At 29.1% G+C, this 17,964-nt stretch overlaps 4 protein-coding genes across 10 annotated transcripts; all 4 read left to right on the plus strand.

Annotated features, from left to right (window-relative positions):
- The first annotated feature begins 137 nt into the window (after nt 1-137).
- On the plus strand, nt 138-8,313 carry LOC110617632 (pentatricopeptide repeat-containing protein At3g18020). 7 transcript variants are annotated; one of them, XM_043957519.1, is made up of 4 exons: nt 138-466; nt 4,020-6,518; nt 7,571-7,675; nt 8,114-8,313. In XM_043957519.1, the coding sequence occupies exon 2, from the start codon at nt 4,037-4,039 to the stop codon at nt 6,041-6,043; it is 2,007 nt and encodes a 668-aa protein (XP_043813454.1). In that variant the 5' UTR covers nt 138-466; nt 4,020-4,036; the 3' UTR covers nt 6,044-6,518; nt 7,571-7,675; nt 8,114-8,313. The 7 variants fall into 7 exon arrangements, with proteins under 7 accessions (XP_043813454.1, XP_043813451.1, XP_043813450.1 ...); XM_043957516.1 differs by lacking the exon at nt 138-466 and adding an exon at nt 2,493-2,626; XM_043957515.1 differs by lacking the exon at nt 138-466 and adding an exon at nt 2,597-2,726.
- On the plus strand, nt 892-2,222 carry LOC122723813 (pentatricopeptide repeat-containing protein At3g18020-like). The gene is made up of 3 exons (XM_043957459.1): nt 892-1,023; nt 1,068-1,124; nt 1,530-2,222. Exons 1-3 carry the CDS (start codon nt 892-894, stop codon nt 2,220-2,222), a joined length of 882 nt encoding a protein of 293 aa, XP_043813394.1.
- A 1,905-nt stretch (nt 8,314-10,218) lies between the features above and the next one.
- Nucleotides 10,219-11,026, plus strand: LOC110616940 (probable calcium-binding protein CML27). The gene has a single exon (XM_021759473.2). It carries the CDS (start codon nt 10,376-10,378, stop codon nt 10,871-10,873), a length of 498 nt encoding a protein of 165 aa, XP_021615165.1. The 5' UTR covers nt 10,219-10,375; the 3' UTR covers nt 10,874-11,026.
- Nucleotides 11,027-15,675: 4,649 nt separating this feature from the next.
- On the plus strand, nt 15,676-17,300 carry LOC110617021 (ras-related protein RABA6a). Its single transcript, XM_021759600.2, has 2 exons — nt 15,676-16,139; nt 16,771-17,300. The coding sequence occupies exons 1-2, from the start codon at nt 15,913-15,915 to the stop codon at nt 17,204-17,206; spliced, it is 663 nt and encodes a 220-aa protein (XP_021615292.1). The 5' UTR covers nt 15,676-15,912; the 3' UTR covers nt 17,207-17,300.
- Nucleotides 17,301-17,964: the final 664 nt, after the last annotated feature.

Consider the following 17,964-nt stretch of genomic DNA (forward strand, 5'->3'; position numbering starts at 1 on the left):
ATAAATTTATTTTTTAATCAAATTTTTTATTTAAATTGAAAAAATTCAATTTTTTTTAATTTTAAAAATTTTAATTTAAATATTAAAATTATGTAATAATTTATTTAAATTATTTTCTTACCATTTTGTTTTTTCTTAGTGTTCATTGCTGCCTGGTGGCCAAGGCAATGGCAAAGAAGAGTTTTGGAGTTTAGGTAGAGAGAGAAAGAGAAGCATGAAGTTTCAAATAAGGGAGAGGATAAGCAGGAGGAGAAGTTTTTTAGAGAGATAGTAGGTAGAGAGAGCAAGGTAGACAACTTATACTTTCAATTCTCTTTAAGATTTTTAGAGAGAGATTTTTCTCTCTGTAAACATTTTAGTTTCTGAAGCAACGAGCCTCCTTCTTGTTACATTCCACGATTGCCCACTGAGCAAGGTGGCTTCTTCCATCTCGCTTTTAAGTGGATTTCACTTCCTCCCTATCCGGGTAAGGTTGTTTATACTTTAATTTTCTTTTTGTTGGTTTTAGCAAGATGTTTTTTATGGAGAGAGAGAGCATCTTGCTCCTACCTAGTGTTGGTTGTGTATTTTATTTACAGGTTTTGGTTTTTGTGGACTTGTAATGTACTTATTGCCCGCTTTCTTGATTCTCAATCCCCACATTCCACTTTGCATGTGTTGCATTGTTTATTTGATGTTAAGCCAGAATTTGTGCCTTCTGTTGTTAATTACAACGTTTAGTTTATCAGTATTGTGAGGTTTCGCTTCCGAATGTAGCGCATAGGTTGTTGTTTGATATGACCAGTAGAGCGCATTCCCCAAATATTGTTACTTATACTACTTTGATAGGTGGACACTGTCGAGTTAGTGCAGTGGATGTTGCGCATATGGTGTTCCATGAAATGCGTGAGCATGGGGTGGTACCTAAATTCGCTAACTTATAGCGTGTTAATTTGTGGGGTTTTGAGGAAGCGGGATGATGAACGTGGGAAGGAGTTGATGTGCAGTCTTTGGGAGACAATGAAGGATGAAGAGGACCACTCAGTAAATAGTGCTGCTTTTTCAAATATCATTGATTCTTTATGCAGAGAAGGTTTTTTAATGTGGTTTTTAAGATTTCAGAAGATATGCCACAAGGGGAGAATGTGAACTAGGAGTTTGCCTATGGGCATATGATTGATTCACTTTGTAGAGCTGGAAGAAACCATGGTGCTTCAAGAATTGTTTATATAATGAGAAAGAGAGGGTTCACTCCAAGCTTAGTGTCATATAATTCTATTATACATGGGCTCTCCAAGCAGAGACGTTGCATGAGGGCTTATCAGTTGTTTGAGGAAGGGATTGAATTTGGTTACATACCATCTGAGTATACTTGAAGCTCTATGCCAGGAAAATGATCTCTACAAGGCAAGCAATGTTCTAGAGTGAACGTTGAAGAAGGGGCAGATAGGAATAGAATTTACAATATATATTTGAGAGCACTTTGTTTGGTCAATGGTGCAACCGAGCTTTTAAATGTTCTTGTTTTTATGCTACAAACTGAGTGTCAGCCTGATGTGATCACTCTCAACATAGTTATTAATATGTTTTGCAAGATGGGAGGGATTGAAGAAGCTTTGAAAATGCTTAATGATATGATGATGGTAAAATTTTATGCCCCTGACGCCATTATCTTCACTAGCATCATAGGCGGTTTGTTAAATGTTGGGAGAACTCAAGAAGCTCTCAATCTATTTGATCAAGTAATGCCCAAAAATGGCATTAGTCCTGGTGTGGTAACATATAATGCAGTTCTTCGTGGCTTGTTTAAACTTCAGTTAGCAGATGAGGGAATAAGGGTGTTTAATAGAATGTTAGCTGATGGTGTGGCTGCTAACATTACCACATACTCCATCATAATCGATGGATTATACGATTCTAACCAAATTGACAAGGCTAAGAAATTCTGGGATGATGTTGTTTGGCCCTCAAAAGTTCATGATCAGTTTGTTTATGCTTCTATTCTCAAAGGGCTTTGTCACTTGGGCAATTTAAATAAAGCTTGTCATTACCTATATGAACCGGTAGATTCTGGGGTCAGTCCAAATATTGTTAGTTATAACATTGTGATTGATTGTGCTTGCAGGTTAGGCGTGAAGAGGGAAGCTTATCAAATTGTTAATGAAATGCGAAAGAATGGTCTGGCCCCTGATGCTGTAACTTGGAGGATTCTTGACAAGTTACATGGCACTATGAAGGGATGATATAGTGGGAGGATTCAGCTGGACAGTTCTCAGGAGGAGACTTGTGTGAAATGGAAGGGATAAAATTTCATACTCATGAAGCACTATGAACAGGGCACTTCCTGTTTGGAATTGTATACCAGAGGAATGGATTTATGGCTTCCCTCACATCATGTAATGGAATGAAAAACCTCATATTCAGCCAAGTTGAGCGTAGGGTTGCGTTTGAAAAGTGCTCTAGTAATGATGCTTGGGAAAAGATTTCTTGCAGCAGCAGGGAAAGAGAGATGTTGCAGATAAATGTTAATTTTTTATGCAGGCAGAGGAATTCTTATAAAGAGAAACTTCTTATTTATTAGAGGGTGAAAAGACAAGCTTAAGGGAAAGACATGAATAAACGAAGTGCAAGTAAAACTGCAATACAGGAAATCTTTCTAAACTGATGATCACTTCACTCGACTAAATGTTTCATTCTGATCTAGGAAACTAAATCCCATTTGTGGAATTTAAAGAGTTTTGAGTGAGTTAAGTGTTTTTATTTAAACCGTTATCTAAGTTAATGATGTGGAATTATTGGTTATTAAAAAATTAAATAAACATAAACATAGCCTTTCACATGAAAGCAAGGTGGATTCTTGTTTTCCAAAATGGGTTAGCTTCAAAATGGGATTTTGGTGATGGGTCTTTGTGGACTTCTTGTTTTTGGTGCGTTCTACAATTTATTCGTTCTTTCTTTTTTGTTTTTCGATTTTTTGTCAATTGAATTCTGCTTTTATATATTTTTTAAGTTTGTTCATATTTGGATTCTGCTCTGCTTTTAGTTTGATAATGGGGTTGTGATTTTTATAATATCTTTGTTGTGGATTACGACCTTAAACTGCGTTGATTTTGTGCTGTAGGAATTTTAATTTTGTAGCGTTTATATTGATTTGCATCTGAGATAAAGTCTTCTAATTGCCATTATGCTAATGCATATGGTGAGAAGTGATTGGAAGCATATGTTGTTTAGATATAAATTTCAGATCGCAATTTGATTGTTTGAATAAGCTTGTTCAATCATATCTGTTGGGATTGCTAAGATTTCTGTTATAAAAAAAAAAAACTCAAAAGCTCAAAAATCGACCCAACCGATCAAACTTATCTAACTAAATCAATTTAAATTAATTCGATTTGATTCGATTTTTATCCTTGTTCAGTTTGGTTTCAAAAAATATACTCAATTTAATTTTCAATTTTTTTTATTTAATTTGATTCAATTTTGAATTCAACCAAATGCTTGACTGTACACATATGCATTTGAGTTTGAAATTCAAAAACTCCTCATATCAGATGCTATGGTGACTTGGATCTTAGACCCTAAAGTTTACTTGATTTACAGGTTACAGGCTATAAATGTATGAGGGACATATAAATGCCTGTTCTTTTAGGTTTTCTAAGGCTTTGTAAGTGAGAATTTATCTCATCCCATTTCAATTTCCATTTATCAATTTTCTTTCCAGGGTTTAAAATCTAATTACTTTGCTTATGATTGAATGTGCTAAAGACTTTTGTTTTTCTTTATTTACTAAAAAGACCATAGGGAAAAAAGAAAAAGAAAAGCAGTTTTCTATGCTATTTAAGTGTTTTTTTTATCTGAAATATGGTTTGTTTATTTGTTAAATTTTAGAAATGTTGGCGCATTTGAACTGGATCTTCGATGATGCTCAAAGGGGCAATCCTATAGAAATTGATCATTGATGCTTATGAGTGCATCATCTGAGCCCCGGTCTGTTCTTGCTTATTTACATATTTTGGCTTATCTTATTCTTCTTATTGCAGAAGCTTGGACTTAAACAATGCTCCTCACCAATCTCAGATGTCCAATTCTTCTCAAACCCATTACTCTTCCTCTCGCATTTCTCTCTACTTACGACCTGCCACAGCCCCAACCACTATACCGAGACCAAGACGAAGACCAATCCATCAGCATTACCAGCAGGTCTTACTGGACGAGGAAGATCCACAATCTCTGTACCCAATACCGCAAAGTCGATCAGGCTCTTGCCCTTCTCGATCATCTCCGCCTCCGCGGCTACCGCCCTGATTCTCTCAATCTCAGCAGCATAATTCATGGGCTTTGTGATGCCAAACGCTTCCAGGAAGCCTACCACCGCTTTGTCCTTTCCATTTCCTCTCACTGCATCCCGGATGAGCGGACTTGTAATGTACTTATTGCTCGCTTGCTTGATTCCCAGTGCCCACATTCCACTTTGCATGCCTTGCACCGTTTGTTTGATGTTAAGCCAGAGTTTGTGCCTTCTGTTATTAATTACAACCGTTTGATTTATCAGTATTGCGAGGTTTCGCTTCCGAATGTAGCGCATAGATTGTTGTTTGATATGATCAGTAGAGGACATTCCCCAAATATTGTTACTTATACTACTTTGATGGGTGGGTACTGTCGAGTTAGTGCAGTGAATGTTGCATATATGATGTTCGATGAAATGCGTGAGCATGGAGTGGTACCTAATTCGCTAACTTATAGCGTGTTGATTTGTGGGATTTTGAGGCAGCGCGATGCTGAACGTGGGAAGGAGTTGATGTGCGGTCTTTGGGAGACAATGAAGGATGAAGAAGACCACTCAGTCAATAGTGCTGCTTTTTCAAATATCATTGATTCTTTATGCAGAGAAGGTTTTTTTAATGAGGTTTTTAAGATTGCAGAAGATATGCCACAAGGGAAGAATGTGAATGAGGAGTTTGCTTATGGGCATATGATTGATTCACTTTGTAGATCTGGAAGAAACCATGGAGCTTCAAGAATTGCTTATATAATGAGAAAGAGAGGGTTCACTCCAAGCTTAGTGTCATATAATTCTATTATACATGGGCTCTGCAAGCAGAGAGGATGCATGAGGGCTTATCAGTTGTTTGAGGAAGGGATTGAATTTGGTTACTTGCCATCTGAGTATACTTATAAGGTTCTAGTGGAAGCTCTATGCCAAGACATGGATCTCTACAAGGCAAGGAATATTCTAGAGTCAATGTTGAAGAAGGAAGGGGCAGATAGGACTAGAATTTACAATATATATTTGAGAGCACTTTGTCTGGTCAACAGTGCAACCGAGCTTTTAAATGTTCTTGTTTCTATGCTACAAACTGAGTGTCATCCTGATGTGATCACTCTCAACATAGTTATTAATGGGTTTTGCAAGATGGGAAGGATTGAAGAAGCTTTGAAAATGCTTAATGATATGACGATGGGAAAATTTTGTGCCCCTGATGCCGTGACCTTCACTAGCATCATAGGTGGTTTGTTAAATGTTGGGAAAACTCAAGAAGCTCTCAATCTATTTCATCAAGTAATGCCGAAAAATGGAATTAGTCCTGGTGTTGTAACATATAATGCAGTTCTTCGTGGCTTGTTTAAACTTCAGTTAGCAGATGAGGCAATGAGGGTTTTTAATAGAATGTTAGCTGATGGTGTGGCTGCCAACAGCACCACATACTCCATAATAATCGATGGATTATGCGATTCTAACCAAATTGACAAGGCTAAGAAATTCTGGGATGATGTTGTTTGGCCCTCAAAAGTTCATGATAAGTTTGTTTATGCTTCTATTCTCAAAGGGCTTTGTCGCTTGGGCAATTTAAATGAAGCTTGCCATTACCTGTATGAACTGGTAGATTCTGGGGTCAGTCTAAATATTGTTAGTTACAACATTGTGATTGACTGTGCTTGCAGGTTAGGCATGAAGAGGGAAGCTTATCAAATTGTTAATGAAATGCGAAAGAATGGTCTGGCCCCTGATGCTGTAACTTGGAGGATTCTTGACAAGTTGCATGGTGCTATGAAGGGATGATATGGTGTTAGGATTCAACTTGACAGTTCTTAGGAGGAGACTTGTGTGAAATGGAAGGGATAAATTTCATATTCATGAAGCACTATGAACAGGGCAATTCCTGTTTGGGATTGTATACCAGAAGAATGGATTTCTGGCTTCCCTCAATGGTTTCCTGCTTGAGTTTCCCCTGGAGGTGTTGACATTTAGAATGGAAAACAATAACAATGTCAACCTAAAGGTTGGCGATGATGGTTCGAGAGGGGCCTGCATAGTTCTAGAAGGTTTGGATCGCAGTGGAAAGACTTCACAATGTAGCAAGTTACTCTCTTACTTGGTCTTACTTGGAGGGACTCGGGCATCCGACTGAATTGTGGCTTTTTCCTGATAGGTCGACTACCATTGGACAGATGATATCTGCTTACCTCTCAAATCAGTCTCAGCTGGATGATCGCACAATCCATCTCCTATACAGTGCAAATCAGTGGGAAAAGAGGTATTCTTTTTTTTTTTCCCCTAATGTCTTTGGCGAAATTGCATGAACAAGAGATCTATAAACCTTTGATTTTTAATTGGTCTTTTTCGTCTAACAAAATATAGTGCTAGCTTACATGAGATGGTTGCTAATTATATAGGTCTTGCAATATGAATCACATTTGGTCGCTCATTCTAACAAGCTAGTATTTTCATAGTATGGGGCTTTACTTTTGTAATGTCAATTTGCCTTCTGGCTTTAGTTATTTTGTACACAAGACAAGTCTATCCCTTGGTGATGTTTTCAAGGAAGTTGAACTTTTTATTATGGATTATAACAAACCATGTTCTGAGTATGTTGGATTTTATCAAATATGATTTGCATTTTTGATTTATTTGAATACTTGTGCTGTTATATTGGAAAGTTGGGAGTTTGAAAAATATAAATGAATATGCCGCCCCTTGATGCAAACTAAACTGAAAAGTGGAACTACTCTCGTTGTTGACTGGTACTCTTATTCTGGAGTTGCTTTCTCATCTGCGAAAGGACTTGGTTTCGATTGGTATAAGGTGAAATATTAGGATTGTTTGAAACTAATGCTTATATTCCATTATATCTTTTTCAAAAATGATGTGTATGTCCTTTATCTGGTTGTTAGTGAATGTGATAATTTTGTAGGCACCTGAGATTGGGTTGCTGGCTCCAGATCTTGTGTTGTACCTTGACATAACACCTGAGCTGAGCTGTTTATTTATAGGGGCTTATTTAAAAAAAATGGTTGTGATCATTTCCGTAGGCATTGGATTTGTTAGTAAATACATAAATGACACATCAAAAGTGAAAACATGAATAAAAGTATTGACAATATACTAGTTATTCTGATAAGAAATTCTGGCTAAATGGAATTGAATAGAAATTATTAATCCATTTAAGCACTTGATTGGAAAAAATTAAAAGTTTAGCCACACAGATGGGCACTGAGGTGAATGTTTCAGTGCTAGTAGTGTTATTCTCCCAAATATCTTGTCTGAGTAACTCCTAAAAACTTTCAAAGTAATATTTGACTTTATCAGAAAGCTGTAAAAAGAGGAGGCTATAGGGGAGAAAGATATGAGAAACTCGAGTTCCAGAGGAAAGTTGCTGAAAGCTATCAGGCCCTTCATGATCCCTCTTGGAAGGTAATTTTATAATTTATTCTATTACAAATTTTGCACCCATGAATCTGCATGATTGCCTCCTAGCTGTGATGCTATATTAGTATGTTGTCAGACGCCACTGCCAGACGCATAACTTCCCGTCTCCTATGTGACTCCATGTTATCTTTCTGTGTGCGACCTTTTGTGGTCTAAATGGCATATAAACTGTATGTAATAATGATGCTAAAGTCATTTCTGAATTAGTTGTGTTCTTCTTTAGCTTATATATTTGAAAGAAACTATATGCTTCAGTAGCAGATAAAATATCAGCATCACGGGTATTTGCTAGAAGTGTTGAAATTTCAGGCCTTGCAAGTCCTTAAATTCCCATTTACTTGTGCAATTGACTTTTGTTAGGAAAATTGGTGATTAGATATGGATTGTTTCAGGTGCGAAATTTAGTTTGCAATTTGAATGCAGATGATAGATGGCAGCAAATCCATGGAAGAGGTTCAAAAACAGCTTAAAGAGATTGTGTTGGATCATGTCTTAGCATGGAAGACCTCTTTCCCACCTCTGGTGATGCAGATGCTAATTCTTCCTGCTAAGAGGATTTGGGTGACTATTAATTTGGAAGAAAAATGTTGGACTATATTATAAAAAAAAATATTTTCACGTTATTACCTAATTAACTTTTAATTTTTATAAAATAATATGAATAAATAACATTAAAAATATTAAATAAAATCTATTATTATAATATTATTAAAATTTCTTAATATATAAGTGAAATTTATGAGATGCCCGAGATGCTTTAACATACCAATTCTGATATGGTGTTATAAATAATGAAAATCCTATATTCACCAACTTTTGGACTTTCTATTTTTTCAGATTATTGCGACATGAACTAAAAATTAAAAATTTTAAATTTTAATATCAGTTATTAAAAATTGAATAATTATATAAGCACAAAAAAGAAATAATATATTAAAAAAATATTTCATATTTTATCAATAATAAATTATTAATATATTTTTATAAATGAGACATAATATAATTTTAATTTATGTATTTTAATTAATTAAATATAGACTTATCCATAAAGAATAAGATTAAGTGACAGGATGATAGTATGTGAGCATATGACGTGTCATTAGTAAATTAATATAAAGTGAGGTCTTATTTAATTTAAAATATTTTATTTTTTAGAAAATCTATTTTAAGGGAATTCATTTTCTGTGTTTACATATAAATTAATTTTTAAACTTTTTAAAAAATTCTATTTCTCTAGTTTATTTAACTCGAATTAAATGACCGTACTTTACTTACACTCAATATATATTGAAATGGTTTTATTAATAAATATCTAGAAATAATGATAAAGAAAATATATATTTATGATTACCTTGTTATAAAACTTATATGTTATGTTACATAATTTCTTTATAAATGAAGATGAAAGTAAAATAGTATGTGTCTACCACTCAAAAGATTTATCATAACTACCAAATTTTTCGTTGATTTAGTTTAAAATTAAATTCGGTCGGTTTCAGTTTAAAATTAAATTAAAAAAATTAAAAATTAAAATTTTAATATTTATAAAAACTGAATCAAATTAATTTTGATAAGAAATTGAATAAATTGAATTAGTCTGATTTGATTTGATTCAGTTTTATCAATTTAAATTTTTAATAATTTTTTTATTTTTTATACTTTATTTTTTAATATTTAAAATTTAATTAAAATATTTTAACTTTAATATAATTTAATCTCTTTATATCATTAAAAATAATATATTATTATCACTAATCGATTTGATTTAATTTTTTAATTAAAATCAAACCAAACTCAAATAATTAAAAATTTTAAAATTAAAAATTAAATTAAATTAAAATAAATAAAAAATTAAACTAAAATTTTAAATTAATTCAATTTAATTAATTTTTTTTAATTTTAACCGAATACTCCCTCTGTAAACATTTCTCACTCGTGATTAAAAAGAAGGACAATTTACTTTATAATCTTTAACATTTATCAAAACTTACAGTTTAGTTCTTACTTTTTAAAAAATAAATAATCTAATCCTGAAATTTTATATTATTAATAAAATAATCTTTCCATTAAATTTACTATTAATCACCTTCAAATTAATAAAATCAACCTAAATTAATAGATTAAATTATTATAAATATTAAATTATTAAAATTAAAAAAATTAAATTATTATAAAAAGTAAATTTTGAAGAATTAAATTATTTACAATTTATTAATTAATTTTAACAGAATATTTATTTTATTAATAAAATAAATTTATAAAATTAAATTATTTTTCGTACCGTAATAAAAAATAAATTGTGAATTTTATTAAATATGAATAATTATATTATAAATTACTCTAAAATAATTTGTCTAGCCTATTTATTCATGCGGTAGACCAGGACAGAGTGCTCGTCTATTCCCGTTACTGGAAAAATCAAAGGAGTAGGTCCCACAAAGATCGTACGTGGTCTTGAAGACAACGACTTGTTCAATACTAGTTTACATCGTCTAGTGATGGACCCCACAAAATCACCACGTTTTTACATCGACGCGCTCAAAACACGCCTCCCACCTCTTTAATTCCCTCTCCCTCCACCACACGCGCCCACCCACGTCATCACCGCAATCGCCTCCTCACCCCTCTCCTCCTCTCCTCTCTTCTTTAACCAAATCCAAACCTTCCTTCCTCACCAATCCAGTAATGGCTTCCACAACTTCCTCCACCTCCCTTTACTTCCACAACATGGAAGAAATCCAGAAGGTTTTCAACCAATTCGACACCAACGGCGACGGTAGGATCTCCGTCGATGAGCTCGGTGGCGTTCTGCAATCCATGGGCTCTGCCTGTACCTCCGCCGAGATTGAGCGGATCATGGAAGACGTCGACACTGACAAGGATGGTTTTATCAGTCTCGAGGAGTTCGCTCAACTTTTCAAGTCCTCGTCTGGCGCTGCCGCTGATTCAGAGTTGAAGGAGGCTTTCGATCTGTATGATCAGAATAAGAATGGACTCATATCATCTGCTGAGTTGCATCAGGTGTTGAATCGCTTGGGGATGTCGTGTTCTTTGGATGATTGTGTTAGGATGATCAGTAATGTTGATGCCGATGGAGATGGTTCAGTTAATTTCCAAGAGTTTCAGAAGATGATGGCTGCAACTGTCAACAATGGAGCAAATGCTACTGATTCAGGCAATTGAAAACGACGAATCGAGGAGTTATCTTCGGTTTCGATCTGAGTACTTCACTACTTTTCTCCATCTTGCTTTAAATCAAATTAGTTTTGATAATAGAATATTTTTGTGATATAATATATATCTTTTATTATTTGAATTATTGATTTTGATTTTTAAGGCTTGTGATTATGCGCAAGAACTTGGTAGGGAAATTTTCTGGTAAACCAAACAGAATGAAAAGGGAATCAATAATGCTTTAGGATATATTAATGAAAAATAAATAAAGCCATAACTCATGGAAATGGCACCTTTGTTGCTATCGTAGTACGGTGATGTGCAGGAGAAATTCTCCTGGACAATAATATCTTTCTCAAGAGAAATTACTGTGACATGTTTTTCATATATTGTTTGTTAAAATCAATAATTTTTCAAAATTTTAATTAAACTTATTTATTTTCTGATAATTTTTTAACTTAAAAAATTTAAAAACTTCCATTGAAAAAAAATGAAAATTTTAATCATATGTATAAAAAATAATAATTATATATTATAAAAAAAATTATCATATTAAATTTGAAGAGAAATGTTAGTAAAAATAACTTTTTAATTGATTATCTAATATTTATTATATTTTTCAATTAATAGGATAAAGAGTGTGAAATAATAGTTTGAATATATAATTTTCGTTAGTATTTTTCAGTGTGAATTACTATCAAAATTTTAAAGTTTAAAAAAATTATTAATTTATTTTTATTTTAAAATCATCCGATTAAAATAATTTTATATTTTATAATATTAAATATTTACACTTTTTAATTTTTTAATATAAATTAAAACAGATTAAATAATAATTTTTTTAATAAGATGCCTAGAGATTTGATTTTATAAAATATAAAAAATTTTAAATTGAATAATTGTAAAATAGAATGATGGATGATTTTTGAATTTATAATAAATTAAATTTAAATAAAAATTATTTTGTGATGAGTGATGATGATTGTTTCCTAAATATAACCAGAAAAAAGAATAGTATCCTAACGGGTGTTCCTTTTCTTCATTTTAAGTATGAACCATTGAAATGAAAAATGCTAGTAACACTCAACTTTTTATTAATTGAAATATATTTATTATGTTAACTATTATTTTTTTTCTTTTTAATTAATCACTAATAATTATATTTTTTTAATTAATATGACAGTGAATGTTAAATAATTACTGTCACTAATTTCTCAAAATTAGGCCTATAATATAATAGAGTGAAATGATAAATTCATATAATTGGAAAATAAATTTAAAGGTTTGAACAACTCAATTCAAATTTTATTAATGAGATCGACTTAATTCATAAAATAAATATTAAATTCGAGTTTAATTTGTAATAAATTTATTTACTATATTAACTAAATAATTTAAACTCCATTTTAAAAAATTCAAATTTAAATTAATTTAGCATTGAATATAACCTCAATTATATTATAAACAAACTCAATATAATTTAAATTTATTTAAATTATAAATAAATTTTAATTAAAAATAAAATTTAAATAAAATCACTAAAAAATTTTTAAATTAAATTTTTTTATTTAACTGAAATTTTTTGATTTTAAAACTAATAAAAATAAATTTCTCAATTTTAAAATTAATAAAAATAAATATAAAAAGATTGTTTATCTTTTTATGGAAAGGTATAATTTTTCATATTCTTTTAACTTTATACGTGGAATGGTATCGTCCAATAAGTCAGTTTATAAATTTATTTATAAACTTAAAAATAAATTGAGTTTATCGAATTGAATACTGCTAAATTTAAATTTGATTCGTTTATTAAATAAATTTAAAAAATAAATTTAAATTTAATTTATTTAAAAAAAAATTAAATTTAATTAAATTTTTATAGACGAGTCTCGAATCACATATAAATAATTTAATTTATTTATTCTTAATCAAAATTTATTTAAAAAAAAAAAAAAAAGTCATAAGCTGTCGCAATCTAGATTTATTCTCAAGACTCTTCTGAAAGAAGAGTTATCTTCTTTTGACCAGCTGTCTCAGTGACTTTAAAACATCGTTAATTATGGGTTGAAAACGGCGCCGTATACAAAGTCGTATATCCCTCACAAGATGGTGTTTGCATTGTGTTTGAATGTCAAAATTTTTTTTTTGAAAAAGTACAATTTTAGATACTGTTTAAAAATATTTTATTATTTTATTATTTTTATAATTAAATTATAATATATTTTTAAAAAAATAATTTTCTCAACTCCAGATTCAACAACAATAATAAATAGATTTTAAATATATATACTTTTTAGAGATCTACAAATCAACATTATTAACAGTAAGGTTTTGAAAATTTCATCCGTCTAAATATATATATTCAATCAATCAAAAAATTTTATATATATTAAAATTTTAATTAACTCTATTTATAAAAATATATTGATAATTTAGACAATTGTTTATATATTTTGGTGGAGTTAAAAAATTTTCTTTATAATTTTTTAATTTGACACTTTTAAAAATTATTTATCATTGTAAGAATATTAAAAAGTATATATATAATTTTTTTAAAATTTATCTTCATTGTTCTAGATTTCTACAATTTCATAAACTGTCTCTAGCTTTGAAGCAGAGAGCAGAAACAGTAAATTCCTATGAATAAAAACTCTTAATAAGCTTTTTAATAATTCAGGAATATTGTTATGTATTTTTAAAAATTAAATGATTAACTATTAATATATTATATGAACTAAATAATAAATACACTTAATAATTAAAATTAATAGAAATGCTGAATTTTTAAAATTTTATAAAAATTTTGATATATTTTTTAAATTAAAAAATTTTTACATATTAGAAAAATAATTTTTTTCATTTATATTTTTGGGTCCACATTTTCAATGATAAGATCTAGACCCTCAACCTTTCATTTGCTTTTGGGAATGATAATCAACTAGACTTATTTTGAGAGTCGAGTACGATACCCATGTGACCTGTTAAGTTTAAAAAATTTATTATTTAGTGAAAAATTCATTAATTAATTTTTAATTTTTAAATTTTTTAATTAATCATTCATTTAATTTTAATCATTAAATATTTTACTATTTAATTATTATAATATAAAAAAATTTATTAAATTTTATAAAAATATTTACTAATTATTTTTTATATTAATTAGTAAAAATACTAATTAATAAATTTTTAAAATTATATAAATATTTTAATATATTTTTAAATATTAAAATGTCTTATTATATATCATAAAAATTAAATATTTGTAACGAAATAATAAATTTCTTTAAGTTATTAGGAGCTTAATAAATAGTATTTTTTTTTTGTAACGAAATAATATTTTGTAATATTACTTTATTTTCTTTTATAGTATTGCATCGTTAGCTCAATTTTTAAATATTATTAAAAAAATATTAATATATTATATAAAAAATGGTACATTTAATTTAATTTTAAAATATATAATTTAATTTATATTAAAATAATATTTTATAATATATTATATACATATAAAAATTATTATTATTTATTAATAATATAATAATATGAACTATTATTTTAATATAAATAAAATTATAAATTTTAAACTGAAAATTGATAAAAGTCGAAATACTTAATTATACTTTTTCATTAATTTATTATAAGGATCTTTAAAATGTGATTCCCACCTTTTCCCAACTATATTAAATATGTTTAATACAAATATAAAAATTAACTAATTAATTTTATCATACTATATAATTTAAATAATAAATTTTCTCCGCAACTAATTAGAAAATAATTTAGTCGATTTTCTCTGGAGTATGAAAAATCTCAAGATTATTTTTTTCTATGTATAAATTTTAAACTTAATTTTTTATAATAAAAAAATTTTTTTCACCATATAATCCATCTTTATTTTTACCCATCAAGTTTAAATCGAATAAAAAAAAATCTTATTAGATGTAAATTTACTTTTATGCATTTAACTTTATTAGAAGTGAATTTTAAGCTAAATCTCATTAAATAATATATGAAAATTTAAAATAATTAATTCAAAACCTTTTAAAAGAAAATTAAATAAACTTTCATGGCACATGCTATACTTAAAAAAAATATATTCTTTTTATTAAATAAAAATTAAAATCTCTCAGATTTATTTAGATACACTTACCATCAAACTAAAATTATAAATATATATAAAAAAAAACCCTTGTATTTATAAAAAATTTATTTTTAATATTTTCAAGTAAATACATGTGTTCCCTTAACAAAGAAAATCAAATGTGTTTGTTGGTATAATATGTATTTTTTTAATTTTTTTTTGGTTTTTTTATTATTTGTCTATAGAACTAAATATATAGTTGTTATACTGAGATATGATTTTAACAAGAAAAGTTAGAGAAATAAAACTCATTTTTTTTAATTTAATTTTTTTTTAAATTAATTTTTTTAAATATAGATTTATTAGCAAAGAAAATTCCTAATCTTAGTTATTAGTTAGCTAGAGGAATAAACTAATCACCAACTTAAGCATAATTAAAAAAAAAAAAATTCCAACAAAGAAAAAAAAGGAATCTGAAATGATTATCCATTACAACAAACAATAAAAGTCATAAGCAACTAATTAATATAATAATATATGAGTTAGAAAAAAACTAATCCATGAGAGAGTTACAAGGCTGTTAGAATGAGTTGAGAACAACCCAACAGAAAAAGTCCACATATGCATGAAATGACAAGACAAAACAGTTTCAAGGAACATGTGTAGCTATATGAGTGGTCTTTGTCTAAGGCTTGAGGAAAAACAAAGAAAATTTTTTCTTAACAGCATCACAAGAAAGCAGAAGATTATGTCTTTATCTATGGCTCTACATGCTTAATATTTAAAACCCACCAAGCCAATCCCAAAGAGAATTATAATTTTTATCAAACACACTTTGAAAATCTTAATGTATGTGAAAACATAGACTTCAGTTCTGGGGTTTTCCAAAGTCTTCTTCCTTTCTTGAGCTTTTTCTTTGTTTGTTTTGAGAGAAAAGGAAAGAGAAAGAGAAAGAGAAAGAAAAGTTATGGGAATCATGGGAGATTCATATGATGAAGAGTGTGATTATCTGTTTAAAGCAGTTCTAATTGGGGATTCAGCAGTTGGGAAATCAAATCTTCTGTCAAGATTTGCAAAAGATGAATTTAGATTAGATTCAAAACCAACTATTGGGGTTGAATTTGCTTATAGAAATATAAGAGTTGCTGATAAGCTCATCAAAGCTCAAGTTTGGGATACTGCTGGCCAAGAAAGGTATGCTTCTCCTTCTTCTTCTGATCATATCATCATACCCATCTTTTTTAGAAATTATGTATGTATGTATGTATGAAGCATGCCACATGTATATGTATGTATGTATGCATGAATGAAGCATGGCCATCTTTTTTAGAAATTATTTATTTCAAATATTTTTATTATTTTGAATATTAAAATTTAATAATTTAGGCTATAATTTCTTTTTTTTTTAAAAAAGGTTTCCCATAATTGTAAAAAGCTTCAAAAGCATCCTTAATTAATGCAACAGATTTCAGAAAGCAGGGCAAATGATAAGAATAAGAACATCCACTAGAGGTTGTTGATAAAAAGGTTTTGCTAATATAAACCAGCTGTCACCTGTTAGCTCACCAATGAGTCCCTCTCCTCACCTTCCCTTTACACCTTTATTCTTCTTTGGTCATGGGTTAGGTCCTTTAAAGTTAAATGCTTTTGTCCATTTCCCCAACAATAATTAATTCAAAATTATATATACATAAAAGTTAATTATTCAATAATTCAAAATTATTATTTGACAGTTTAATAATAATTTCAATATGGGAATAAATTTAATTTTCTTTTAATTATAATAAATTGAATTTCTATAATTGAATTGATTGTTATATTGCAGGTTTAGAGCAATAACAAGTTCATATTATAGAGGAGCATTAGGAGCATTATTAGTATATGACATAACAAGAAGAGCAACCTTTGAAAATGTTGGGAAATGGCTAAAAGAGCTAAGAGAATTTGGGAATTCAGACATAGTGGTTATTCTTGTTGGGAACAAATCTGATTTGGTTAATTCAAGACAAGTTGGTGAAGAAGAAGGTAAAAAACTTGCAGAAAAACAAGGTTTATGTTTCATGGAAACATCAGCATTGGAGAACAAGAATGTTGAAGAAGCATTCTTAGAAATGATCAATAAAATCCATGGAATTACAAGCCAGAAAATCTTACAAGCTAAGAAAATTGAAAATATTATTAATATTAATCTTCCTATTGGAAAAGAAATTGTCAATATTGATGAAGTAACTGCCACTAAAAAATCAAGCTGTTGTATATAGCCAACTTTTTTTTTTTAATGGTTTTGGGTATAGATATTTTTTCAATTATGTATTAAAAGTTAAATTTCTTATTATATAATTTTAAAATTGTATTTTTCTTTTTTTTTTATTAAATTGATGCATACAAAATTATTATATTTGAAATGTTACTAAATGAATGTTATGTTGGGCAATATTAATTTATTTTAGTAGTTTTTACTTTTTCTAATAACTTGTTAATAAAAACAAATTAAAATGATAGCATTTTAGCTTTTTTTTATTCCTAAAAATTAGAACTTTACTGATTATTAAGTTTTATCAGTTTCGATTTAATTCATAGACTAAACGATTTAAACTCAATAAAAAGAAAACTTTAAAATATGGGAGATTATCGTAAAGTAAACTGTTTTAAAATTTTTTATCCCACATAATTTAAAAACAAACTTTCCTTTCTGATGAATTCTTATTAATAGACTTGCAAAGAGCAAGAGCAGATTTCTATTATAAACTGAAAATATAATTAATATATTTCATAGTAAGCGATAACTGTTGGGTTTCACGCATTTCAATAAAAGGACAGAGCCATAAAGACAACATTGGTTAAAGTCTATAAAACTTTCATAACAGACTGGTCCAACCCTTTCAGCCTTGATTCAATTCCACAGAGTGAAGGCCACTCACAAACCCAGACTCACTAACTATGAGCTCGACCAAGTGATGTGACAGGAGAAAGAACAAGCCTAATCACCTCGCAGTCATGTCTACACGCGCACCGAAAT

The sequence above is a fragment of the Manihot esculenta genome, chromosome 6 (genome assembly GCF_001659605.2).
Source record: "Manihot esculenta cultivar AM560-2 chromosome 6, M.esculenta_v8, whole genome shotgun sequence".
Taxonomy (NCBI): Eukaryota; Viridiplantae; Streptophyta; class Magnoliopsida; order Malpighiales; family Euphorbiaceae; genus Manihot; species Manihot esculenta.

Coding starts and splice junctions, on each gene's coding strand:
- LOC122723813 (XM_043957459.1), top strand. CDS start 892: ATGGGGTGGTACCTAAATTCGCTAACTTATAGCGTGTTAATTTGTGGG. Junction 1,024..1,067: donor AGGATGAAGAGGACCACTCA/GTAAATAGTGCT, acceptor TTCTTTATGCAG/AGAAGGTTTTTTAATGTGGT. Junction 1,125..1,529: donor ATATGCCACAAGGGGAGAAT/GTGAACTAGGAG, acceptor ACTGAGTGTCAG/CCTGATGTGATCACTCTCAA.
- LOC110617632 (XM_043957519.1), top strand. CDS start 4,037: ATGCTCCTCACCAATCTCAGATGTCCAATTCTTCTCAAACCCATTACT.
- LOC110616940 (XM_021759473.2), top strand. CDS start 10,376: ATGGCTTCCACAACTTCCTCCACCTCCCTTTACTTCCACAACATGGAA.
- LOC110617021 (XM_021759600.2), top strand. CDS start 15,913: ATGGGAATCATGGGAGATTCATATGATGAAGAGTGTGATTATCTGTTT. Junction 16,140..16,770: donor GATACTGCTGGCCAAGAAAG/GTATGCTTCTCC, acceptor GTTATATTGCAG/GTTTAGAGCAATAACAAGTT.